General features: G+C 38.8%; 1 protein-coding gene across 6 annotated transcripts in view; it reads left to right on the plus strand.

The window, feature by feature from the left end:
• Positions 1 to 26,275, plus strand: part of Ank3 (ankyrin 3) — a 557,851-nt gene that overhangs the window by 459,507 nt on the left and 72,069 nt on the right. For 5 of the 6 annotated variants that reach the window (XM_070021046.1, XM_070021048.1, XM_070021047.1 and 2 more), the window contains 2 exons: positions 7,342 to 7,465; positions 11,974 to 12,076. In XM_070021046.1, coding sequence (XP_069877147.1) covers positions 7,342 to 7,465; positions 11,974 to 12,076 — 227 coding nt within the window. Of the gene's footprint in view, positions 1 to 5,424; positions 6,062 to 7,341; positions 7,466 to 11,973; positions 12,077 to 26,275 lie in introns of those variants that run through there. The other variant, XM_070021051.1, reaches the window with a different exon arrangement.

Raw genomic sequence — 26,275 nt, forward strand, 5'->3', positions numbered from 1 at the left:
ACCACCTCCTACTAAGTCACTATAGACATTAGATTCCTCTTTTTTCTTTCTAATCCAGTTTATTCAATCTTAGGCAACTCAGCTATCTTGTACTATTATTTAGAGGCATTTTATACAGTGAATTTTGCCTTTGTGATGTTATGAAATACATATCTAAGAGAGATTTTGAATTTCACATGACAAGTACTCCTGAGCAAAATGTCTATGAGTATACTTGTATATTGTTAGTTAAAGAAATTTATTTTATGTTTCAACTCTCTAGCCAGGTGAGAAAACAACTTTCATTTTCTTAAAAAATAATGCTGATGATAGGACAGAAAAGGAATTGAATAAAATTACAGGAAGAGGAAAAAGGTAAAGAGGAAAGAGAGAAGGACTCCTATGGCCAGAAAACACATTTAAATATTAGGCCGAGAACTATTTTATTTAGCAAGAAGAGCATCATTGCAAGATGGAAAGGAAGTTGTATTAAGTATATTATATCATACACTTGAAATCTAAAAAGGAATGAGGATGTAGCTATTTGGTCCACTTATAGTCCTGATGATCATTTGAAATAATCTTGTGTTTTTCTCTTTTTTGTTGTTCATGAAAATTTATGAATCTATGCGTGGTTCATTATGGTACAGGAAATCTCTTCACCAAGTCATGATTTAAGGTGGACTAGGAAAGAGGATATCCAGGAAACTGAAGAGAAGTACTTCCAATGGCATTGGCATTTTGTGGTTGATGGTAGGATTTATGTAGATTTGAGGAGTTTTGTGTTCTCCTTAAATCATTTTCTCTGTTCTGGTATTTTATTGACAAACATGGGTGAATAAGTACCCAAGATGCATGGTATAAAGTCAGTGCTACACAGAAGAGGTCTTCTCTAATGCTGCTGACTGCTGTCCTCCTCCCAGTGTTTATCTGCCCTAATCTGATAACAAACTACTGAGTGAACTGTAATTTATTGGGGATGCATTAGGTAGCGAGTGTTGACCTCTCTGGCTTACCTTTTGGACCTTATCATTTCTCATTTCTCTCTGGTATTGTACCTATTACAAAATAACAGCCCATCTCTAAGCTCAGTGGTTTCATATATTATTATCTCCCAGGGTTCTGTGAGTTAGTGGGGCTCAGCTGCTCTCTGGAATCTTTCAGAGATTATATAGTCTGATAGCAGCCGAGGCAGATGTCACATGACCAGATGTCCAAGATGATGATTTCCTGCAGAGGTCTGCCACTTCATCTAAGATACCTGGGACAGCTGAGCACTGGCTAGCATTATCTGTATCTCTGTCTCTCTCTTTCCCCAACCCTCCAGAAGCAAACTTCTTTCTAACAGAGTACTGTCAAGGTAACCAGATGTCTTACATTGGACTGGCGTACCCTGAACATATGTTCTAAGACACTGAGCTTCCTGATCTCAAACATAGAAGTCATGCAAAATCACTTTCTTTGAATTTTATTGTTCACAACTCTGTCCAAGCCAGATTCAAGCAAGGGTACAAGGGTACAACACAACAGCATAAAGTTGTATGAGGACAACTTTAAAGACTACTAATCCCTCTTTGCCAAACAATGGAAAATTTAACCTTTAACACAGATATTATTCTGCTGCACCAAACATATCTGGAAACAATATATTTTACCGTGTGTGTGTGTGTGTGTGTGTGTGTGTGTGTGTGTGTGTGTGTGTGTGTGTGTGTGTGTGTGTGTGTGTGTGTGTGTGTGTGTGTGTGTGTGTGTGTGTGTGTATTTTGGGGGTGGTGCTGGAGTTGGAGTCTTAACAGTTGTTAGATATGCAATCTACCATGCCTCTATCACTGTTTGCTTTAGTTTTTTTTTAATTTTTTTAAATAGGATCTCATATTTATGCCCAGGTCAGCTATATCACAATCCACTTGGGAGAACAGGTGTACCACATGATATGACCTGGCCAGCTTTTTTTTTTTTTCCCCTGAGATGAGATCTCCTGAATGTTTTGCCTGAGCTGGTCTTAAACTGCAGTCTTCCTGGTCTCCATCTTCTGTGTAAACTAGGATTTCAGACATGAGCCACTGAGCTTATTGTAACTATGTGTCTGTCTGTCTGTCTATCTATCTACCTACCTACTTACCTAGCTACCTATCTCTACCTATGTATTTCTCATTGAATTATTGTAGTCCATTAATAGAATTACTTTGATTGGCTTATACACCCATACCTATTGGTCAGAAGCTGTGAAAAAAATTATTTTTGGATTATATAGTAAAGTTGAAGAAGTTAACACATTGCTCTGAATTCATTTCATTGCTTTCTCTTTTTATTTTTGTCAGTTGTGGGGCCTGAACTCTGGGCTTGGGAGCTCAGCTCTTCAGCTCAAGGATAGCACTCTACCTCTTGAGCCACAGCACCACTTCTGACTTTTTTTGCTTATGTGGTACTGAGGAATTGAACCCAGGGCCTCATGCATGCCAGGCAAGCACTCTATCACTGAGCCACCTTCCCAGCCCTGCTTTCTAATTTTTAATATAGTCATGTTTTATAAAATGTTTTATTAGGGCTCTCTCTGCTCTTTTCTAGCTCTTTCTCAGCTCTTTCCTAGCTCTCTCTTTCCCACCTTTCCCAGACACTCTCTTTTCTAGCTCTTTTCTCTCTTTTCTAGCTCTTTTCTCTTTCTTTCCCAGCTCTCTCTCTTTCCCAGCTCTCCCAGCTCTCTTTCCCAGGCCTCGCCCCACCGCATGGAGGTCCAAGATGGCCTGGTGCCAGCCAGAATGATGAATAAACCTATACCTTACCTGAAAAAAAAAGTTTTATTAGGAGAATGGGTTAATTTTGTTGTCTAAACATTTATTTATTTATTTTTATTTACTCAATCAGCAATATTTCTTGAGTATCTATACTGAGCCACAGCTAGAGTTTGGTAATAAAGAGTAAGACAATTTGCTGCTATAGTTGTTTTATTTTGTTTACCAGTAGACATAAAAACAATTTAAATACTAAGCATCTAACTCTTCCATGTAGATATTTGGGCACCAGAGAAAGCTAATAATAGTCCCAGTGCTGATTAAGTCATTCTTGATGCATTATTTCAGTTAATCCATTGTAGGAATTTTTAGGTTAGTCTTAGATAAAGGCAGCCTTACTATCCCAGTTTGTTGTTGTTGCTGGTGGCAGTGGAGTTTGTTGTTTGTTTACTGAGACTCTGGAGCCCAGACTAGCCTCACACTCAAAATCCTCTGGCCTCTCTGTCCTTCAATGAACTACCACACCCGGGTTTTATAAAAGTTGAATCTATGACTCAAAGCAATTAAGTAACATTTCAAAGGTCGAGCAATGGTGGCTCATGCTTGTAAACCAAGCTATTCAGGAGGCGAAGATCTATGGATGATGGTTCAAAGCCAGCCCAGGCTAAAATGTTCATGAGACTCTTGTTTTCAAGAGTCTCAAAAAATCCAGCAAAAAGCTGGAACTGGAGGTTATGGCTCAACTAGTAATGCCAGCTGTGAACAAATGAGTGGGTGGAAAAAACCCAAGCAAGAGTAAGCTTATGAATTCTTGTTTCTGTACCTGCACCAAAAAGAAAAGAAAAGAAAAAAGTGGGAGAGCTTGGATTTGAATCTAGCACAAATATTTCTCAAAACTGCCTTAAAATAATAACATCTTTTTTTTTGGTCGGTCATGGGGCTTGAACTGTGGTCCTGGGCACTATCCCTAAGCTCTTTAGCTCAAAGTGAATGCTCTACCACTTAAGCCACAGCACCACTTTGTTTTTCTGGTGGTTAATAGAAAGTAAGAGTCTCACAGACTTTCCTGCCAGGGCTGGCTTTGAAGCAGGATCCTCAGATCTCAGCCTCCTGAGTAACTAGGATTATAGGCATGAGCCACCAGTGCCCACTTAGCCTTGTCTTTATTTCTAAATTCTGTGAGAAGTAGTTTTACTACTGTAAAATAGCACATAATTACTTCCCATCATCAGGTTATTTGATTTTACTTACTCTTTGGTCAAATGTATATACAACTTCGACCAGGACTTCTTTTGGTAACCATTCAGAAATCCTAGAAATTTACTTTCATTGAAACTTAGTATGCTGATCATAAGCTTAATTTGAAAAGTGCCAAATAACTGTGGCTTGGAGATTTAAAAACAAACAAACAAATAAAAAAAAACAATATCTTATTCAAACCATAAATTCCCTAAGTATTTATAGTGTGCTGCCAATATGCCTGGTCCAAGAAAAAAAGAGGCCATCTTGTTAGACAATGGGAGAGACTAAGAAGGTGATTTATATCCTGGCATGGGAGGCCAGAGAGCATCTCAGAAGACACGAGGACTAGAGAAATTAGCCATTAGCCGAGTAGCGAAGAAAGGGAAAATTTTCCTTCCTGAAGCTGCACCCTTCTTAAAGGCTCAAAGTCGAAAAGTTTAAGGAATTCAAGGAACTGAAATAATTCTCTGAGGGGAGGGGACGGTGGGTGTAGAAGGATGGCCAGAGTTGACAAGAACTCCACAGGAAGGGGCCATGCATCCCAGGCCTTGTTGGAGCGTTTGAGTGAATGGTAAGTCTTCAAGCAAGACTTTGCTAGTTTGGGTTCTGTTTTTCAAATGCCGAGGGGGGGGGGGACACCCCAGACTAGTGCCAGCTGGAAAATTGCTTTTCTGCTTGGGAATAGTATTCTGTATTTGGATCCAGTGTTATAAGTGTCTTCCCTTAGATAGACAGTGTTCCTAGCCCAGCTGAGCAGACTTGTCAGGTCATCTTGATAATGCGGGAGTCTTCTGTTTATTTGTTACACATTTTGTCCCCCACTTCATCAGATTCAATTCACTGTATAGTTCAGCAGCCACCCGAAGGGATTAGGTGCATCTAATGGCCAACTTCAGCATGGAAGTTTCAAAAAGCCTTTGTTTCTTTTCCAGCCACATTCTCCAACTGTGAGGGAGAAGAGCAGTGAGGTGCAGGGACATTCACCTATGTACCCAGACAGACAATGCATAAGCCCCAGTAGGGTTTTTCTTTTTCTCATTGCCAAAATAAACAAGGTATAACCACCTAGGAGAGAGGCCTTGAGTTTAGAGAGGGGTTGGTGTAAGAGGGAAGTGGCTGCCTGGACCCTAGATCTTGCCTCTCCACTCCCAGCAACAAAGGCTTTCCTCCCAGCCATCCTTTCCCAGGACCCCGCTGAGAGGGACACCCCGTAGTTCAGACTCCTTTTCTCCGACTCCCGGAGGCGCCGGGGGAGAAGGGAACTTCAGCAAGTCTTGGAGAGTTCTGGGAGTCAGGGCAGCTTCCCTGGGCCCCAGGATTTCACAATCTGCAGTCAAGGACAGGCCCTCCCTCTCTCTCTTTCTCCCTCCCCTCCGTCCACCTGACAGGGACCATAAATAACCCAGGCTCCCGGTGTTCCCAGCTGAGAACAAAGTTGAAAGTTTGCCTGCAGCTCCCAGCCACTCCCCGCCCGGGCCACTTCTTTGCTTTCCTCTACTGTTTGTCCTCTACCTATGTTGGCAGTTGGCAGTTTTTTCTTCATTCATATTTGAGAGGAGTCGCCTCTGGATTACGCTCAACACCCCCAGCTTTCACACTCCGTGTAGGGCGGTCTCGGTTACCCCTGCAGTGACCACAGAGCCCGGGTATCAAATTACGGAAAGTCTACACCCCAGTGATCCACATATTTACATACAAATAACTCCCGGGCTTGCATCTCGGTCACCAGTCGGTCCTGCGAGAGGCTTGCCAGAAGAGTTCTTAATCCAATCAGAAGGCGCTTTAAAAGGATGTCTCTCAAGTGATCCAAAGGCTTTTAATCTCAAGCTTTGCCAGATTTTTTTTTTCTTGCTCTGAAAATTTGAAAAATCTTCGAGCTCTGCTGAGTGAGGGAAAAGATGTGTAATTCCCCTGTTGTCTACTGCAAGATCAAGAGGCTGAGGACATCTCTGCAACTGTGGTGAACTCAGTGGCTCCTTCCTGTCCAGGGATTGGTTTGCTGGGTCTGGTTTAGAGGTTGGGTCTCTAAATCACTACGTAAGGAATTCCTGGAAACCTCTGGGAAACATTTGCTCAGCCCATCCTGGTGAAAATGGCTTTACCAAAGAGTAAGATCTTTAAAGTTGTGCTTGGGTGGCGTGCTGGGTTTGTTTTAGAGTGCACATACAGATAATCCAGCTGTAAATAGCTACTTAAAATAATCTGGTCTTTCTGGGTAGCAGTAGCAAGTTGATCTGTTTAGTTTTTACATTTGGGGGGAAAAAAAACTACCAGTAGTTGACCGTGTGGTGGTGTGTTTTGTGTTTTTAAACTTGATTGGTTATTTAAAAGTTGAACTCTCCTGGTTTCCTGAGTTTAAATGAATGGAAATTGTGAATTTGACTGAATGGAGGAAAAACTGGGCAGATAAATCACTTATTTTGGAGAAAATGCAGCCATTAGGTACATTTGAAACTCTTTCTGTGTCCAGAAGGGAATAAAAGTACTGAGAGAATTTGTCTGTGTGTGTGTGTGTGTATGTATGGATGGATGGATGGAACTTTCCCCCAGCTTCTGCTGCATTTTGAGAAGGACTGAAAACTTCCCAGAGGGCAGAAGACAATCGGAAAAACCTGCCCCGTCACTCTAGGAATGTTGTTTTCCCTGTGAGGTCATATTAGGCTTGTGTAGCTAGTAAAAGCAGTTTATGTGATTAACTCTTTGTGTTGATAAGGAATGATTTATATAGTTCCCCTTTCAAACTAGGGAAGCCCTCATTTTATCTCTGCAGAAAGCAGAGTTGCTCCCCAGGAGTTTCAGTGCTTGGGGACAGCTGGCCTAAATTATTAATTTGATAGATTTTAAAGCAGTTCAACATTAGTGTGTTCCACGGTTGCTCAGTGAGCTGTTAGAACTCGCATAAATAACTTGTTAGTTTCTTACAAAAGCTCCAAATTGAAATCCTAGAAGGAAACTGTTTTCAAAATGTGTTCCCTTCCCACATAGAATCTTAAGCACAGTCATGAACAGATAGGTCTTATTTTTACAAACCATGTCCATTCAAACAAGCTGCCTTCATCAAGGGTGAGGGGGCAAAAAAACCAACTGACAAAGAAAGATCTTTCTAGTCAGCTGGAGCTTAAAGGGGAGGAAAGGAAGAGGGGAGTTATTTTAAAACTGGTACTGAATATGTTCCTTAAATTCACCCTTCAATTTGCACTAACTTTTACCTACACTTTTTCCCTTCTATGTGGCAGTGATTAAAAAAAAAAAACATTACCCAGGAGCTTAGGGAAGATGACATGGAAACAGGGTGATTTGCTAGTGATCAAAGCATTTTCTCCACAGCAAAGTGACCCTTCGGTTAAAAGAAAGGCTTCCTGTCATGCCTTTATCTGTACCCCTGCAGGTGAAGATGCACTGACTGGGGACACTGACAAATATCTGGGGCCACAGGATCTGAAGGAACTGGGTGATGATTCCCTGCCTGCAGAAGGATACATGGGCTTCAGCCTTGGAGCCCGTTCTGCCAGGTAACTCACCGTTGCTGTTTGCCATATTCAATGTAAACCAACCATGATCTGTCACAAACCAGCATCATTTTCATTTTCCACATGATCCCAGAACCTGTTCTTTAAATGAGAATGTGAATTAGGTAAGTTGGGCTCCAACAGATTGTGCTCTGCTGTTTTCTTGTGGATTTCAGTCCTTAATTTCACATGATCAAAAGTGTTAATCATTTGTTTGTCTTTTCTTTCTCCCACTTTATAGTCATGCTTCAAGCGTAGTAACAAAAAAATGAGTTCCCTTGTCAAAGCTGAGTCACGTGTTTCAAAATCAAAGTGTGCTCTGTATGGAAAGAAAATCGTATTTGGTAAAGAAGTAGAAAATACACATATGAATGTTTTCTGTTACAGAAAGAATTCATGAGTGAGGCATAGAAGAGCACACCCATGAATAAAAGTGTGTTTATTAAAGATGTCTATCAAGTGTAGACAATCTGTGAAACTGTGCCATTATTTTGCTTGCAAAGAGATCTAGTAAGCAAGCAACAGAAACACCAGTCACAGACTGGGCCTGGTGGTACATTCACTCCTTACAACTGAAGCATAAAACTTTTGTACGTGGAAAACCTTGACTCAAACTTTTCTTACACTGTTTGAAAGAAACAGGACCTTGTCCAGAATTTGAAGACTTCTTTTTCTGGTGTGGATTAACAAAGTGTTTGCTGACAGTAAAGTTATTTTAAAGCTAATAATTAAACCTTCTAAGCCCAAACCCTGAGGACATTTTCCTATAGTTTAAGAATCTGTTGTAAAAAGTTTCATTGTCTAATAGTGAAGGCACTTCCCACAAAGTAAATCTTGGAGTTTATTCGCTGTGTGGTTGGTTGGTCCAGTTTAGATACTGAAATGATTTTTCTTTGAGTTAGTCTTTTGTACATAGTTTTGGATCTCATATAACTTAGTGAAACTCATTCTTTATAAATTCATTTCTTCGAAAGGCCTTTAAGTCTTATTGTAGCAGGTGTCATTCAGAAGAAGAGGAAAAATAACTTAAAAATGCTGTGTTTCCGGTAATGGCAGATAGCAACAAGTTATAATGGAGAAGATGCAGAATTTTAAAGGATTCCAAGATTCTTTACATCTATTTATATCTTGCTAGCTTTTATAATCCAATAATTAGCTGCCTTTTCTTCCTCACATTCTGTAAATCAGTCATCTGATACATGTGGAAAATTATAGCAGCTGGTACCCGGTGAGATATGAAAACAACATACTACCTCTTAGAATTTTTTTCTGAAGATAATTTCAAGGTTATGACACTTCTAATTTGGTTGCACCATTGTTTGTTGCTATTCTGTGGAAGTCTTTTTATTTTTTTGTGTTGGCAATTCATGTTATGCTCAGAGGCAAATATATATTTAAAACTATAAAGCCAGTTATTTGTAAAGCACATTAAGAGTATTATCAAGTAAATTATTCTGAGTGTAACATTTTAAAAAAAAGAATACATTAATTGTGTAACTCATGCAACCATAACATTTTTTTCTTTTTTTTCCTGTCTGATTTTTTGCATTCTATTTCTCCTGTTTTTTTTTCTTTAAACATTTTTTTAATAGTCCCAAGATAAGGTAAGAAGACATGGTGCTTTTTCCATATGCCTATGCCCTTCCCTGGCTCATTTTTATTTTCCTCGATGTTGTCATGTGCTTTGATGTGCTACAGTGTGTTTTTGTTTTCTGCTCAGCTTTAGAAATCAAGTTTGTGGTTGAGAAAATTAGCAAGCAACAATGTATATGAAAAAGAAATAGTACTTATTTAAAAGGGATTGAAAACTTAGGAACTTCTCTCCCTTAAACTTTGTATAGTGCATGAAATAACTTAGCAAGTTTCGTTGGGGTTAAAGCAAAAGGGATGTCTGTGTGCTGGTTGCTCTTTTTCATTTGAGTTGTGCTAGGTAGACTAGTAGTATAATTTTAGAATTTTGAGGCATGTGATCTAATACTTCCCTTTTCTAACCCTGATGGCTACAAATAATTTAGTTGACCCTAGTTAAAAACCTACTTTAATACTTGCAACACACCCCAAGCAAATAACCAATCATTTTAGTACCTGAAAATATGCCACCATATTAGGATTCACGTTGAAGCTGGTTAGCTTTCATAGATTCTGTCTTAATACCAAAGGATGGTTTGGGATGCTCGAGAAGAGATTCTTTAGATATCATTCCAAATGAATACAACTTTATACCGTTCTGTCCATCATTCCCATTTCTGAGCTCTGTTCTGCAGTTGTCACTCATATGGAAAAAGAGAAAGTCAGGCAGGCATGAGTGGCTCATACTTGTCATCCTAGCTACTCAGGAGACTGAGATTTTAGGATTGTGGTTCAAAGCCAGCCCAGGCATATAAGTCCATAAGACTCTTATCTCCAATTAACCATCAAGAAACTGGAAGAAAGTTGTGGCTTGAGTGGTTAAAGTGCCAGCCCTGATTGAAAAAGCTAAGGGATAGCACACGGGTCCTGAGAGAAAGTGTTGGAAAACTATCAACAGATCTTAGATGTAGTTGAAAACTAGGTCTAAAAAGTATTTTAATTGCAGATACTTTTTAAACTATAGATATTCCATATAGATGTTTTAAAAATAGAATCGTATATATTGAAGCTGACATGAATATTTAAATTTTTTAGAGTTCTACTCCAGTTATACAAAAAGGCTGTTTCGTGTGCTATGAGTGTTACACTGATGAGAATCATCAGTTCAAGAAAAGCATGTCCAGGGCAGAGTTGAGCCTCCCTTTGCCTCTCAAATCATATCAATTGAACAAAGTGAAACTGAGCTAGGCATACTTGGAAACATACCGTGTTAGTGGCGTAGCCATCTCCCCTATAAGGCTACTTAAGCCCAAAGTAGTTAAAATTGCTGTTCAGCCATATTAGCCACACTTCAAGTACTCAATAGCCAATGATATTGGATGGCATAAGTTTAGCGTATTTCTATTGTAGCACAAAGTTCTTTGTACATTGTTAAGTTATGAAGAATTCTTGCTTTTAGAAAGCTTCCACTGTATTTGAGAGTAGGTAAGAGACTAAAAGAAACAAGAGTAACAAGTAAATGCTTGCCAATGTAACAAGGGCCAGAAGGAAGAATCATAGTTGATGGTGCCAAGGGTAAAGCCTTGTGGGGAGGGGTAATACTCTTAGTAGTATAATGATGGTTATTTTTCATTCAAGAGGTCATTCTAAGATTCTGATGAAAACTAAGGCTCCAATCCTTGAAGAATGTATCATCCATTTGTGTAGACACTTAGAATGATGCCTATAATACCAGAACATTGACAGAAGGATGCCCATCTTTAGGTTATCTTTAGAGCAGTAAGCAGTGAAAAAAAGAAACAGTTTTGTACAAAGCAAGAAATCATTGCCTATTGAACTCTTCTTTGCACTTTTCCTAGTCAACCATATGTAAGACAAGGCTAGGACCATGGTTTAAGAGGTAAAGCCATGATATGACACATTTAATCTAGGCAGTTTATTATTTATGTAGGCAGGGGAAGAAGAAACAAAAAGTGCTAGTTTCTAATGGCCCTTGTCCCTCCACCAAAGACAATCTCAAAGCCTTGAAATTGATTAATAATGCTAGTTGTGGCATACCCTATTGCTGAGAAGCCAGTTCTAGACTCCATTGAAGCCACTTTCTATTTTATATCTCAATTCCAAAAGGACAAGATAAAAAGTCTCATAATTCATCAGAAAAGAGGAGGGGATTAAAAGTTATAAAAGAGATTGGCTTGGGAGCAGTTCCTCACCTCTTCCCTCTTCATCCTCTCCCTGTTCAGGGAAAATCTTGAGGCATTAATCCAAGACTAAGATTAATTGTAATTAATTGACCTTTGCATGACCTATGTAGATGTATGCAAAGTAACCAAGGGATGTGGTAGAGCTGTAATCCTATAGTCTATTTCTCTAATGGCTTTTAGTTTCCAAGTCAATGTGGTTAAATGGCACTTCTGGACCTCTGGAGAGCTGTAACTCTGGGAAGCTAAAGGACTGCAGGTGTGATTTGGAAGTGGCTGGCAAGGAAAGCAGTGAAAGGAGTGAGGAGGAAAAGAGTAGAAAGCAGGAGAGACAAAAAAATAACCAGATAGGATATTGGAATGTCTCCTTGAGGCCAGAATGATATCAAAGAGGATCATGCTGGAATATTCAAAACATGTCTTCCTTGTTGATAATGTCCATGAGGGGTAACAACTACAGACAGAGCTCTCCATATTCTAAACCCAGCACTAGTTCCCAAAGACCTATTACACACTCCCATAATCCCATGCCATCGTTCAAGGAAAGCTAACCGGAACCAAAAAGAGAAGAATCAAGACATTTTCCCAATATAAAGAATTTCATTTCTGTATTTCTGGACACATTTGTTAATATTTCTAGCCATCTTGCCTGTTATTTAAAAGTTGCATGCATTAATTTTCTTTTATCCATCTCATCATCATCATCCACCACTGTTGAATGGTTAACTGTAAATACAACAGCCTCCGCTCCTTCAGTTCGGATAGGTCTTACACATTGAACAGAAGCTCCTATGCACGGGACAGCATGATGATTGAAGAACTCCTTGTGCCATCCAAAGAGCAGGTATGCATTCTTCTTCAAATATTATTTGATTGATGAATTGGCATTGTATGATTTAATGGAATTCTGTGCCCCATAACAAAATACATATATATGATTTTGCATTTGTAAATACTCTCATACTAGTACTTTCAAGAAAAGAAGTAATTGTACCAGAATTAGCAATGTCCCTCCAATTCCTAAGAGAACTCACAAAGTCCAAGAAAAAATTATAGATTCCTTTTAAAGAGAGTTGATAATAATTGTCAGTGAAAGTTGCTGACATTCAAATGAATGTTTGCTAAGCAAATGATATATGCACATTGGAATTTTTCAGGATTGTTTGTAGCAGAAAGTTAAAGATTAGGTTGGTCATGTTTTTTATTTCTTAGCTTCAAAATTGCCTGTAATGGGCCTTCTCAAGTCATGATAGGATTTTGTTTGTTTTTGTTTTTTCCCTGAATCTCTGTTAGATTTATTTGTGTAATCTTTTCTTCCTAGTCATTACAATTAAATAAGTATTGGGTTGATTCAAGAAGTCCCAGTAACACAATCCTGCTGTGTGTTGACCAGTTGTTTATAGGATAATTCTAGACATACCCAAATGACTGGTTTTAAATATGTATGGTAGTGATCTCTCTGGTGATGGATACAACTATCTAGACAATAAAATGAATTCAGAGTGGCTTGTAACATTTAAGCAACAGAAATAATTGGTGAGATCACACTAGCCTTCCTTAATCACTGCATAGTGAAGGTGTATTGAGGTTGATGAGTAACTGGTAGTCACTTATGCCTAAGCTGAAGATTCAGATTTTTGGAACTCCCACTTGTCTAGTCATGCTGATGTCAGGCATCTGAATGTTCATTGTACTTCCTAAGGGCCCACAGTAGAAGATTGCTTTACACCCTATGGGCAGTCTTAGCCAGCAGGCCTTTCACAGGAGACTACAAAGGCTATTCAGCATTTGGTCAGACATATAAAAAAACATTGGTTATAGGTTCAATAGTACGTCATTGGTTCAAGAGGGTGTTAGAACCAGAGAAAGCCTTTGTCTCAAATAATGAACCTAAGCTCCTGGTTGTAGCCAGGTATTGTTTGAGATTTTCTGAAGGACTCTCATCCTGGTTGAATAGGATCATTAGCCTAGTAGGGTAATCCTGCTGTCTTCATGCTCCTAATTGTAGTAAAAAGTTAATAGGTGTATTAAAAATACTTAGATTAAAAAAAACACAAAACAAAACCTTATTCTCTTGACCCTAAGACAACTCTATAAAACTTATGAAATTATGCATGAAATGGATACCTTAGCAATCAGTGGCACTTTGCTCTTGTTTAGAACATGTGTGAAGAGTGTAATTCATGTTTGGTATTTGGAGAAGAGGGAAAATGCTGAGTTCTGGAGAGAGGCTGTGAGAAAGGAGAGTCTTTACACCATGTATGACCAAGAAGTGTTTACTTCAGTAGTGCATTGAAGCACTGTGAGTTAGAACTGAGTGCTCAGAAGATACTAGTCTGTGTCATTTGTGTCATTTTTCCAGAATAATAGTTCTGTTGGAAAGCATGAAAAAAGTCTTTAATATTAGAATTCTTAAGTCTATGATACATAACTTAGTGTCCAATTTTAAGCTAGCTTATCATTGTTCGAGTAAAGTTGCTTTGACAAGTAAAGGTGAGGAATAAATAAGAATGAACTTACTGTGCATTGCTCCCTCCAAAAGCCCAGTTGCCTCTTCATTGTCCCTGCTGACTCCTCTGTTTGCACATTAGCCACAGTTAAAATACAGTTGAGACCCAGGGTGATAAGTACAGATGGCTACTCCTCCTACCTTCTAGGGTCTTGTGCTGGGTAAAAGCAATTATGGACGCCAAGCTAGAAGTGAGTGGGAGAGGTAAATATATCCCTATTCTCTGCTAGGTCTTCATCCTGGTCGGTCTGTAAGGAACTCCATTCACCCTAGAGACTAGAGAACATCCATTCTACTATGATGTTGGGGTTAGCCATGAGGTCTCTGTTCTTTTGCCTTCCCTTTTACCTGTTAATGCAGAGTCATTTGAAAATATGCTTTGGACATGTATCATAAAACCATGTCTTGGCATTTGCCAGATAATTTTAGAGGAAAATCCTGCTTATGAGATTGCTGGGAGTACATTTGAGAATATAACTGCTTTGAATTTTCATTGTATCAAGAGTTGAATGCTTCAAAATTAAAAAGATTTCTTATCTGCAAGTGCACCTAGATATCATCTGTAGCTTTTATAAAAATGAGATACTTACAAAATCAGCATCTCTATGGTTGGATTACATGTGTGTATATGTATGTGTGTGTATGTGTGTATGTATGTATATATGTGTTTTAAATCTCCAGTAGTTAGAAAGCACTGCTCATAGCAACACTGAATGAAAGCTTTATGTTGGTTCTTTATGTCCTCCTTACCCACTGATTCAATCCATTGTATGTCATCAGTATTTCGGGGAGAATTGCATCTATAGTGTACATGTACAGACTTTTCCCCTCTGAACAATACAATATGATAGCTATTTACAACAGCATTTATGTTATATGAGGTGTTCTAGAGAAGAAGCACACAGGAGAATATGTCTAGGTTATATGTGGATTCAATGCTATTTTACAGAAGGGACTTGACTATCTGTTCTTTTGTGTATTTGCAGAGGGTTGGTTCTTGAACAAGTCCCCCTTTGATACCAAGGGATGGCTAATCTTGTTCTATCATCTTCAGATGTCTTTTATCGTCTCAGATGGTTGTGTGTCAGCTTGTCTTGGAGCATCAACTGTGCTTTAGAAACATTCTTTTCAAATAGGAGTTAATAAAAGGCATGAGTCTATAAACTGAAGGCTGGTTGCCTTGGATGAATGTAGTTAAACTTTTGCTTTCATGTCTCCTGATATAATTATTGAAAGCAACTGTCCAGTATGGCTTAAGTACTTGTACTATATGACACAGAAGAGCCTGTCCCCATTTCCTAAGTGGATTGCTCTTCATCAGATACCTTAAGTGTCAGGAGATAGAATGGCAAGGATGCTTATTGAATTGTTCCACATGGCTCACCAGTATCGTTAGTATTTCACAGCCTTATGAGATTACTTCTTTGCCCCTTAAATGAGGAAACAAGGACCAAAGAATTTAATTAACTGTCCTAGGGAACACAGTTTGTCAGTCACTGGCTATCTGGTTCCAGGTTGGCTCCTTTAACACCTACATTATACATCTGTATTGTTCCCTATGAGCAAAGAATTTCATGCCCTATCTTCCAAATGTTATATTTACTAGTATTCTTGGCAGTTTTTTGGTTTGGTTTGGGTTTTTGGTTTAAAAAAAATTTTTTTTTTGTGCCAGTCCTGGGGCTTGACCTCAAGCCCTGGATGCTGTCTCTGAGCTTCTTAAGCTCAAAGCTGATGCTCTACCACTTGAGCCCTAGCACCATCTTTTTCTGAGTAGTTTATTGGTGACAGGAGTCTTTCCCAGCAGGCAAGTCCATGGGCTGGCTTCCAGCCACCATTGTCAGCTCTGACTCCCTAGTAGCTAGGATTACAGGTATCAGCCACCGGCACCAAGCCCTTACTGGTATTGTTAATGATATTTTTTAGGACCACTATGTTGGTCCATTTTTCTTTTTTAGCATGAAAGACATAGTGTTCTTCCTGATGCTTATTTCCAGTTCTAATAACTTTTTACTATTTAATATGCCTTAAAAAAGAACTAAGTTCTAATATTGAGCAACAGACTATAAAAAGTATGGCATGTTAAGACATACTTGACTTAAGATAGATTTGAGGTCAAAGATATGATAGCAGTGTACATATAATTAGGCCAATCAAATCCATTTCTTTTTAACAGATGAGAAGTAGTGATAAGACTGAAGAATGTGTACTGTAGTCTGAACATTTAATAGGATTTCTGAGAGTTAAAGATAGAAGCAGAGCCGGGCGCTGGTGGCTCACGCCTGTAATCCTAGCTACTCAGGAGGCTGAGATCTGAGGATCGCGGTTCAAAGCCAGCCCGGGCAGGAGAGACCGTGAGACTCCTATCTCCAATAAACCACCAGAAAACCAGAAGTGGCGCTGTAGCTCAAGTGGTAGAGCGCTCGCCTTGAGCTGAAGAGCTGAGGGACAGCGCCCAGGCCCAGAGTTCAAGCCCACGACCGACAAAAAAAAAAAAAAAAAAAAGAAGCAGAAGTCATTTATAAAAGTGTGAGTGGCTTTTCCTGCATCTACTCAGTCAGATTTGTGCTTGTGGCCGTGCCAGGGTCTGATCAGCTTCTTCCCCATTTCTCAGTCAAGGTAGGGTAGATGATTAGAAGGGGTGACTATCAGCCCTTTCCTTCAAGGGGAGACCCCAGCCTGGCTATGCAGGCCATCCCTTTCCTGCAACTTTAGTGCATAACCTTGAGATTGTATGATTTGATGCTTTGTGGTTGTTAGTTTTCTAATACTGAGGATTTATACTCAAAGCCTCAAGCTTGCTAGGCAAGAACTATCCCTAGTGAAATAAAAAAATGAACTTTAGTATAATTATGTATAAATGTTTCTATTTTATGCAAAAATAAATTAGAAAGGAACCTCTTGCCAATTAGTTTCTTTTTTAAAATTAACTCATTTTTTTGCGGGGTGTGCAGGAAAGAAAGCCTTTGTGTTTGGGACTGTGCTGCTGCTGCTGCTGCTGCTGCTGCTGCTTTTGAAATAAGGCTATTTTCTATTATAAGTTAGCTTGACAGCCTTTATCACATTCTTAATGGTTCTTTATTTTTAAAGGTATGTTATTTTGTGCAAATGTGTATATCTGAACTTTTATCTAAGATCAGAGGTTAATATCTTTTATTCATTATATGTGACATACAGGTAAATATATTAAAAGACATATAGTTAGTGGAAGCTTTAATCAATTCAAAAATAACCCAAAACAGAATGCTGGATTTTATTTTTAATCCAATATGCTATTCTTCTTTTGATTGGAGAATTGAGTCCATTAATATTTAGGGTTATAATAGAGATGTGTCATTTTTCTTGCCATTTTCTTGATTTCTTGTATTTTTCCTTTTTTGTGCTTACTAGATGGATCTAGTGATTTTTGTCTGATATGTTTCTTTGATTTTGATTGCTTTCTTCAGATTGTATTCCTCCCTTTAGAATACTTTGTAATGCTAGTTTAGTGATCATGAATTCCTTTAATTTTTGTTTGTCAAGGAAGGTTTGGGTTTCACCATCTAATGTAAATCATAGTTTCACTGGGTAGATCAGTTTGGGTTGGCAGTTGATCTTCCGTGCTTGGATTGAGGCTTTGTGTGAAGAAGTCTGCAGTGATTCTGAATTTCTTTCCATTATAATATAGATCCTTCTTTAATTTTGCCTCTTGCCAATTAATTTCTATGAGGTGAACATCTTGCATTTCCTTGAGTTGTCTTGATATAAATGCAGGCTTATCTGTGACAGGAGAAATATAGCAGTGGTTGCCCTGTCTCCTCTCTCTGACTGGACTGCTTTCCTTCTTGTGGACTTTGCTTTTCAGGCAAGATTTGTCCACATGATTTTTGTCAAAAGCGATGAAGGGCAGGCCTTCAAAGAGTGACTGAACTGGAAGGTTTAGTTAAAGTATTATATAAATAGTTGCATCACTGTTTGATTGTTGATGGTATCATTCTGTGAATGATACTAGAAGCCTTGTGGTAGCCACCAGGTGGGTGCATACACACACACAACTGTTACTGTCCACACTATAAGCCTTTTCATTTATCTCATGGCCTGTAATTCTGATTCTCTGAATTAGACTCCATCTTTATTTCATTTTCCTTTCTTTCTTCCTTTCTTCCTTCCTTTCTCCCCCTTCTTTCTTTTATCCTTTCTTCCATTTTCCCTCCCTTCTTTCTTTTTTTTTTCTTTTCAATCTTCCTTTGGTCACTACTAGAGTTTGAACACAGGGCTCTGCTACTTGAGTCACACCTCCAGTCCTTTTTTGCTCTTATTTTTTAGAGAGGTTCGTACAGTGTTGCCTGGGATTAGCCTCAGTTCCAGACCAGTCTCAGTCCTATATCCTCCTTTCTTCACCTCCCACATAGCTGAGATTACAGATGTGCACCATCACACCCAGCACCTGAGGCTGAAATCATTTCATATCTTGCAATGTTCATCTAGTTGGTTTGTTAGCAAATAGTATGCAAATTGGAGAGCCCTTCTGGAGACCTGTTTTCTGTAACCTCAGTAATAGAAAAGGAGAAAGAACCCTCAATCCAAAAGACCTGTTCTGCTAATAGGTTTTCCTGTTCTGTTTCTCACCCTATTCCACCCCACCCATCCCTACCTCCACTTCACACCCAGACATTGACTTTCCTATTTTTTTCCCTTATGCTAATTCTAACGTGGTTCTAAAATGTGCCAGATGGCAAAAGGTAGCCAGCCATAGTCTAGGGTTAAAGATTTGTTAGAGATAGTCCCCAGGAAGATAAGCACCTCTGACTAGTGACATTTAATACACTGCTTTCTCTTCAAAGTGCATTGCCAGCATTACTCAGATACATTTAACACCTTGCAAAGATTGGTCCACAAGATTACAGATTTTCTTTTTTTTCAGGCAGAGAGGTTGGAATTGTGAGTTACTTACGGTAGTGCAGTTAGTTTAGCCTTCTAAACTTAGTGACATTCTCAGCTTCCAGGCTGACCTTTATTCACTTTCTTCTATTGACATTCCTAGATAAATTAACTTGAAATGAATCAGAGTTTTGGAAATCCACCAAAACCAAGCTTTGCAATAGGTTTTAGTCTAGTCTCAAAATAAATGTTAAAAGCAACAGTAGTTGGTTTTTTGTTGTTGTTGTTTTTAAAAAAGGACTTTAGAGAAAAAAAATGACCTTCCTACTTTGTATTTTTATTTTATTGTTTGATTCTAGTTTGAAAATAGCTGCGCTGGATGTCTGAATAGCATTAATATCTGGGGTGTTATTTTGCCCTTCACTTGACATCCACTGTTGATCTCAATTATTCCAGTATTTCCTATTGTATCTGCCACATTTTACTAAAAGAGTGTCATTTGTTTCATGTTCCAAGCCACTGTCTGATATAGTTATTATCATTGCCACTTTACAAACGAGTAAACTGGGACTGAGGAAAGTGTGTAACTGTGCACTGCCACACAGATTGTAGGTGGAAGAGCTGAAAATGAAGCTTAGGTCTGTCTAGATGTGGAAGTTCATGACTATAATACCTGCACATTGATGATTGAGGCCAGGATCATGAATTCAAGGCCAGCCTAGGCCACATATTGTGAGCCTATCTGAAAACATCGAAAGCTGGGGGAGGGGAGATAATGATTGTACATCTAGCGGATGCTTAAACTCGATCTCTTGCTGATCATTAAGCATTTGACCACTTTAATAGGCAACAAATGACAGATCTTAGAAAAGCACATGGGCCATTTAAAGGATTCATGTTTGTCCACTTGTTTTTGCAGTGCTCAAACTTAGGGCCTTGTGCGTGCTGGGCAAGTGCCTTCCTCCTGAACTACCTACACAGTCCCAAGAATCCCATATTAGCAGGTATTTCCCATAATAACAGCTACATTTGCTTAATCTTGCCAGCTTCTCTGACCTCTCCCAGTAGCAAAGTGTCTGCTCTCCTAATGTTTGCCCAAAGAGAAGCACCATTATGTAAATGTAAGAACTAAATTATCTTCAATTATTAAAATCTCGGGACATTAGACACTATTATATTTTGCGTTTGTGTTTACATGGCAATGTAGAATTTTCAGATCATTTTTATAGTGTTTGGGTCATTCCATCATCACAATGAATTTTTTTATCTATTTATTACCCTAATGCAGAAAAGGAAGTGCAGGGGATGCTTTGACCTGCCATTTACCAGGATACGGTATACCACAGCCTACCTTAAACCTACGTCCTCTTAATCCTTGTGTTTGGGAACTGATATCCACATGTGTTTCTCAGCCTTGTCCCTGTCCAATTTGTGCTCCCAGGGTGGATTTATCTTTGACATGCCTTTGCATTCCTGGACTCTCAGGGGTGGTTATGTCATCCAGCCATCACTCCACTAAATTGTGTTTACTGTTTCCCAGATTAGGTGTACTGTGTTTTGTATGTAACCTGTTATGTCAGTTGGGTGCTGTCCATATTTGCCTATCAAGGCTGGTCAATTTTAAAAACCACTTCTGCAGGCTTACAGAGGTGGCAAACAAGACAGAAGAGGAGTCTGCAGATTCAATCCTAGACCCTGAGTATGACAGCCAACATGGGGGTGTTCACAGTAACCTGGGGAGTTTCCTTAATATTAGAGCTAATTTAATCTCCTTCCCTTCTTCCCTCCCTACCTCCCTCTTTCCCTTTTTTCTTTTTTTTCTTTGTAAACACATTCCTACCCCTACCTCTTCCTTCTGTGTCCAGACACTGTTTTCCTGGCCAGAGCATTTGGGTGTGTCCTGGTTGTAAGGCCAGCATGTTCTTGCCCTCTTCTAATGAATAGGGCTAGTGAGAAACTATTTTGGGGAAGCATTAAGCTCTTGGAGACAGTGATATCATCATTAGTCAGGCCTTGGATTCTATTGAATAATTTTAATAGGATCCTTGACATCACTTCGAAGATGAAAAGGGATGTGCATATTCATATTACTCTTGACATGGGAGTAAAAGGTCTTAGAAAGTCAACAAGAATTTTTCTTTAATATGTTATACTGAAGCCACCTGGACTATGTGTCAGCCTTGTATGGCCAAATTGCTGAAGTCTCTGATCCACATTTGTCTCATCTGTAAAATGAAGATGATATTACTCCCAGCTCTAGAAGGTCCTGAGAACTCAACAAATGGATGTAACATAGTCTTTGCTATAGAGTTGATGAACAGAAAGTTGTGGTAGAGCTGTTAACAAAGGAAATTAGACATTTCTTGAGTGACTAAATGAGACCTGGTTTAAATTTATTATTATTATTATTATTATTATTAAGGTGATATACAGAGGGGTTATCATAAGTCAGGTAATGAGTACATTTCTTCTTTTGGGCAATGTCACCCACCTGGGTTTTTAATAAGATGCATTCTTACCTCTGAATGGACATGATTGGTTAGCTGTAAGTGTCCTCTGTACATAACTGTAAAAGAGGTCCAGTGCTGTGCATAGACCTGAAATATTTTTATTTTTGCTTTTGCTCTCTGTGGGTTATCATATTTTAATAAAAAATTTAAAAACCCTAAATTATATGAAAGTTAGCTAGAAAGTACTCAAAAGCTGAACACACATGAAGAGAGACCTCATTATAATCCCATGGCTACACTGGTATTTGTGCCAGAACTTGATGGACATTTGTTAATCTCCATACAAATCAATTCCCCAATTGAAGAGTAAGGAGGACCAGTCATGGTGACACATGCTTGTAATCACAGCTACTTGAGAGGCAAAATGCAGAAAGATCTTGGTTTGAGACTAGGCCTGGCAAAAACTTGCCATCTCATCAAAGAAACCCTGTAGAATGATGCACACCTGTTGTCCCAGCTACATGGGAGATCTAGAGAAGAAGATTGTGGTCTACATGAAGATATTACAATTTTATATTCTGAAATCACAAGCCTCATTTACCACAAATCTATTTCTCATTATAGTCATGTAGACTTTTTGTTTGGATTAGATGTACATTATCAGGCTTACCATGAAATCACTGATATTATCCAAGATCATCTATAAATATCCCTGGTATTTTGTATTTAAGGACTTAAATACTTCCTATTCAAATTCAGTTATTTTTCTTTTTATGCCCTTTGATATATTTAAATAAAAAATTCAACAAAGTTTAAAAAAAAAGATCATGGTCAAAAGCCAGACCTGGGCAAAAACAAGATCCAATCTGAAAAATAACTGAAGCCAAAAAGACTGGTGGGCTCAAGCAAGCGCAAGGCCAAGTTTAAACCACAATACTGCTAAAAAATAAAGTGTGTGAGGGAGGACTGTAATGCAATAATAGAAAATTGGCTAAGCATGACAAAACCAGCAAGGGATGTTGAGGGTATTCCTAGAAGCATTCAGAAATTGAACATAAAGAAAGATTGAGGATGGAGCTTCTTCTTTGTTTCTGGTGGGGCCATGTTAAAGGCTGTAGTTAAAGGCTGAGTTGCCTTTCTACAATGGAAAACCCAGTAGTGTCCCACAAGGCTTCTCTACAAGTGACAAAGACTATTTTCAAGTCTAAGTGACACAGCTTCCAAGCTGAGCTTTTCCATGAAGCACAGGGCACCCCCACCTTGCTGCAGGAGACTTAGGAGTCAGGGCTAGTTCATCTTTGGCATCACCATATGTGTTGCCCTCCTGATTTTCAATGGTTATTCTTTCAGTAACAAAACGGAGGGAAGGCTTTTCTTTGGTCCCATAGTGCCTTGCACACTAATGAGTCCGAAGATTTTGAGAAAATATTGTTGATAAAAATAAACAAGTAGCTGAAATTTCCCCTTTCAGTTTTAAGCAAACTCTGATCTGGACAAAGTGTTTGGAGACAGTTGGGAAAGAAACCATCTCTAAAACTGGAGGTTTAGTTGGTTGTTTATTTTGTATTTAGGTAGTTGGACTGTCAGTCAAGCATTTTGTGGGTCTGTATTGAAGTTATTCAGAGTTAGTTAGGGCCACCCATAAAACTGATAAGCAAATATCCTTGAAGGAAAATACGTTTATGTTTTATGTTTGGGACATGTATTAAGACACCTAGGTCTTTGTTTTGATCAAGTATGGCATTTGTTCAAATAAGTAGCAAAAAAATAGCAAGAGGGAAAGAGGAAAGGAAGGACTCAGAGGACGTGGAATCCTGGTATGCTGGCACATTCAGTGAGCCCTATTAAATATTACATGATGGTGATGATACCTTTTTGTGTGATATAATTCATTGTTTCAATAATTAATGTCACCAGTGTGCTTCCAAGAGTACCAAAGGTAAATAATTTACCGTAATTAACAAAGAAGGGAATGATATTATTTATTTATCAAACTTTTAAAAAATGTTTTTAAAAATACCCTCAGGCCTCAAATGTAAAATTTTTAGTTTGTCTCCATCACCATCACTATCACCAGTACATACATATCTACATGCATACATGCATACAGTTGCATCATTGCTTGTATTCAGTATTTAGCCCTGGTGTGAAAGTTAGTTTGATCTCCAAAAGTCAGTATATAAATAATTGATAAACAAAGTCTGGCTAAAACTCACATCTCACCTTTGGCTTAACTCAGGATTTGAGAGCTTTCTGAAGTAGTGTATTATTCTTTGGGGGTGAGGATCTTAATTCTGTGGACTCCCATTGAACTCTACTTAGTGATTAATTTATTTTATTATCTTTAGTTGTTCAAAGGGGCTTCAACTCAACATGTCACTTTCTGAGTACAATGCTTCTTGAGCAATGTTGCCCCTTCCACATTTCTTCCCAATCTCTGCCAACCCCACCTATCACCTCAAGTTGCCTGTTTCATTTTCACATATATACGTTGAATAGTGTGGCTGTACTCACTTGCCCTTTCTCTCTCCACTCATCTGCCTTTCCCTCCCTTGACCTCCCCTCCATACCACCCTAACCCCAGCGCCAAACAACACGTGTTTTTCAGCTTCCTGGTCCTATTAAACTCTTAATTGCACACCCTTCTATAGGATGGGTCCTCTCTCACTAAATGCTGAGAAAACTATTCTTCTTTTCATTTTGCTTTAGAAATTATTTTTGAATCGGATTCTCAGGCAATCTTTTAAAATTTGTGTACTTTGAAGTAGTTTTTTTTAAAATAGACTTTATTTTTAGTTATATAAATAAAAAATTATAGCTTTCTACACTTGGAGGAAAATCTCTGCATACATGTCTGCCCTCAATTTCTCCTTTTCAGACACAAGTGCTTATAATACTTTTTTGATGATTTTGTAGGTTTTTTTTACAGTATATGTATTACCATATACTGAAATACATAATACTTTTTTTGGGGGGGTCCAGTCGTGGGGCCTGAACTCTGGGCCTGGGAACTGTCCCTCAGCTCTTCAGCTCAAGGCTAGTGCTCTACCACTTGAGCCACAGTGCCACTTCTGGCTTTTTTCTTTTTGCTTATGTGGTGCTGAGGAATTGAACCCAGGGACTCGCGCATGCAAGGCAAGCTCTCTACCACTGAGCCACCTTCCCAGCCCCACATATATATATATACACATACATACATACATACATACATACATACATACACACACACACACACACACATACGAAGAGAGAGAGAGAAAGACTGAGACTGTTGGCTTTTCTACATTTCAGGAATCATTTTATTGACTTCTGCAAAAAGAAGATGACACTTGTAATTGTTTTCATACCTCTCTTCTACCATACACATTTCCCATCCTTCTATTTCCAAAAAGAGTTGTGTTGATTTTGCTTGTATCAGTATTTTCTGCTTATATTTTTATACTTACATAAATACTAGTCATGGAAATGGTATATATTGGGATTGCTTTTCCTCTTCAGTACATTGTTATTTTCCCTAGAGTTTTGTCTGTTGCTTAGTGGTCTTTGTACACATCACTAGTGCAATCCACAGATACTTCTTCAATTATGCCCTCTAAATATCTTCATACACTTCATATCCCACTTAAGGTGGGATTTGTTACAAGTATGGGGCTTGAACTCAGAATCTTGAGCACTTGCTAGGCTTTCTTGTTCACAGCTGGCACTCTACCACTTTAACTGTACTTCTCTTCTGGTATTTTGCTGGGTAATTGGAGATAGAATCTCTTGGATTTTTATGCCCCCGTCTGGCTTTGAACTTTGATCATCCAGATCTTTGACTCCTAGGAAGATAGGATTACAGGCCTGACCTACCAGTACCTAGCCACCCATTAGGTATTTTAGTAGTAAGATCTGCTTAACTTTTCTGCTTCACTTTTGCTCCCACTTGTCAGGCTCCTTGAAGGCCCAATGCTCAGAAACCCTTCTTGGGTCTCCCTTCATCACTATGAATTCCGCCTTCTCTTCCTCTAAGCCTACTCTCCTTAGGCTTAATTCTCCAATTTGGTGGCATATATTTTCCAGTAGTTCTTGTGAGAATTTTTTAAAAGAAATCTAGATAGATTGCAGGTAGATAAATGATAAATTGCATTTTATATAGGTAATATATGTGTATATGTACATATGTATGTATATTATATATATATTTGAAAATATTCTATTTGCACACTGGTTTGCCTAGTTTGAGTTTCACATTGTTTCTTCATACAACAGTGATGGAATTGCTACATTATCTTTACAGTCAACTTTTGCTCTTACCAGTGTGGTAGAAGTTTATATCTGTGACTGCTTTTCTCTTCAGGGCCTGGGATTTCACGATGTGCTGTAGAAGGATCTGTATTCATCATAGTGCTGCTCACTCAGTGAACCTTTTGTTTGGGGAACTTAGGTCTTTAGTTCTGGGGAGAAGAGGACAGGGATTCATACTTGAGCCTGATCTTTTTTCTCTCTTTTTGTAGTAGGGTTTGAACTCAAGGCCTGGCACTTGCTAGGCAGGCAGTCTTACTACTTTAACTGCATCTCTGCCCTTTTACCTTTAGTTATTTTTCCAGTAGGGTCACACATTTATTCCTGGACTGGCTTTGGCTGAATTCTTTATGTAAACTTCCCAAGTAACTGGGTTGCCAACCGTGAACTACCCACACCTAGCTTTTATTGTTCAAGATGAGATCTCAAGTACTTTTTTTGCCCAAACTGGCCTAGAATCACAATGCGCTGATCTTTGCTTCTCAAGTAACTAAGATAATAGGTAAAGCAACCACATCTGACCTCATCTCTACCTACTAATGAAAAAATACAAGATTTGCCTAAAAAGACTGTTCACTTTTCTCTGTATGCTCGTTTATTTTAGTTTTCACATTAGTTACTCTTCTCAGCTGAATAGTGGCTGTCGGCTATCTGTTCACTGATGAGCTCAGTAGAAGTTTTCTGTAAGGTGTAGAGCTCATCAGACATGATTTCCACTGAAGTAATGAGCCTAGGCAGTTGCAGTTGGAAAGTCAAAATCATCTGAAAGCTTCTGTTTTCTGCCTAGACAACGATCTATCCCGAACTATCTGTGCCTCAGAAGCTAGGAAAGGGAGAAGGCTAGGGGTGTGAACATTCTGTCAAACTTCCAGTCAACTCCCATTTTCTGTAGAGTACCTCTGCCCTCCTTGTCTTCTGCCTCTGGTTTTTTTCATCTCCCCTT

This window comes from Dipodomys merriami, unplaced genomic scaffold (genome assembly GCF_024711535.1).
Source record: "Dipodomys merriami isolate MVZ:Mamm:240054 unplaced genomic scaffold, mDipMer1.0.p SCAF_14, whole genome shotgun sequence".
Taxonomy (NCBI): Eukaryota; Metazoa; Chordata; class Mammalia; order Rodentia; family Heteromyidae; genus Dipodomys; species Dipodomys merriami.